At 33.2% G+C, this 1507-nt stretch overlaps 1 protein-coding gene across 1 annotated transcript in view; it reads left to right on the forward strand.

The window, feature by feature from the left end:
• Positions 1-6: 6 nt before the first annotated feature.
• LOC109583276 (scavenger receptor cysteine-rich type 1 protein M130-like) overlaps positions 7-1507 on the forward strand; it is a 3555-nt gene continuing 2054 nt past the window's right edge. Inside the window, exons 1-4 of the mRNA XM_019998540.1 lie at positions 7-92; positions 550-667; positions 897-1055; positions 1329-1502. Of these exons, the coding sequence (XP_019854099.1) occupies positions 24-92; positions 550-667; positions 897-1055; positions 1329-1502 (520 nt within the window). The 5' untranslated portion in view covers positions 7-23. The remainder of the gene's footprint in view (positions 93-549; positions 668-896; positions 1056-1328; positions 1503-1507) is intronic.

Genomic DNA, 1507 nt, shown 5'->3' on the forward strand with positions numbered 1-1507 from the left:
TGGATGCTGCTGTTGTATGTAAAATGTTAGGATATGTTCGTGCTATTGCTGCTCCTACTGGTAACATATACTCTGGTAACTTTACTGGAAAGGTAAAATTATTTCCTGATGCATATGCATGTCCTTATGTTGTGAAGAAACTTAGAAATTTTAAGCTTATTCAGATCAATATTGGATTTTTTTACAAATATTTCAAATACAAAAAATTAGGCCAAGTTAATTTTATGTATTCCTATCAAATTTGAATGTTTTTACGAATCTCAAAAATTGTGGCCAACTCCCTGTTTTTTTTGGCCATATTTTGCCAAAAATGAAAAGTAAAGAATTCCTCATTTTTATAACTTTTTCTGATACACATACATGTTCTTATGTTCTATAGAAAGTTTTAGCTGATCCCAATGAAATTTGGATATTTTACAAATTTTTAAAGCTGCTCAAAAATTGAGCCAAAGTCCCTGTACTATTATAGTGCAGGGTAAACATTCACTAATCACCTACATGTAAACCTCCACCCAGTTCTGCAGTTCAATTGTTTCACTTTATTTGTAGATTTGGTTATCTAATGTTCATTGCAATGGATCTGAGTCTAGCATATTTGATTGTCATTATGCGCCTTTGGGAAACAACAATTGTACTTCAGCTAATGATGCCAGTGTCATTTGTACTAGTACGTTACATATTCAATTTATATTATTATTAATAGACAATGTAACTTTGTATGTACACGTATAAATTAAGGCTTCAACAACTACTTTAAATTGAAGATAATCAAGTAATTCATTAGCCACACAGGCCAAAAAGCGATTAATCAATTTGTTGTTGTGCCTTAGTATAAATGTGTATACATACATGTACATGTATATTCTGTGATATTATCACCCTCTCTCTCTCACTAGATATTCCTATTAATCCGTATCCTGTTAGACTATCTGATGGTATTAATGATCACTCCGGTCGTGTGGAGATATTTTATAACAACGAGTGGGGGACCGTCTGTGATAATCATTGGACTATGAATGAAGCTAATGTCGTATGTAGAGAACTAGGATTCCCTGGTAAGAATTAATAGTAATTTATTCTATTTTTTACATATGTCACAATTTTTCTACTATTATAATTTGCAGGCTGCAATTTTAAACAAAATTTTTAATTTTTATTATTTCAAAGAATAGAGAGAGAGAGAGAGAGAGAGAGAGAGAGAGAGAGAGAGAGAGAGAGAGAGAGCTAATAGCTTTAATAGATAACAAGGCTTGTCTGATGTATCACAACATTTTTAAAAAAATCCCAGCTGGTATATTTCAATTGCATTCCTTTCTTAATGACTACAGGTGCTCAAGATGGCGGTGCTCTTGGTGGCTCTGTCAGTACTGCAGGTAACGGTCATATTTGGTTAAGCAACATAAACTGTCAAGGAAATGAGTACTTCTTACATCAGTGCAGCCATGATCCTTATGGCAGTAACAGCTGCCAACATGTGAATGATGCTAGAGTGATATGTAAAGGTATG

The sequence above is a fragment of the Amphimedon queenslandica genome, unplaced genomic scaffold (assembly GCF_000090795.2).
Source record: "Amphimedon queenslandica unplaced genomic scaffold, v1.1 AMPQUscaffold_13314, whole genome shotgun sequence".
In the NCBI taxonomy this organism is placed as follows: Eukaryota; Metazoa; Porifera; class Demospongiae; order Haplosclerida; family Niphatidae; genus Amphimedon; species Amphimedon queenslandica.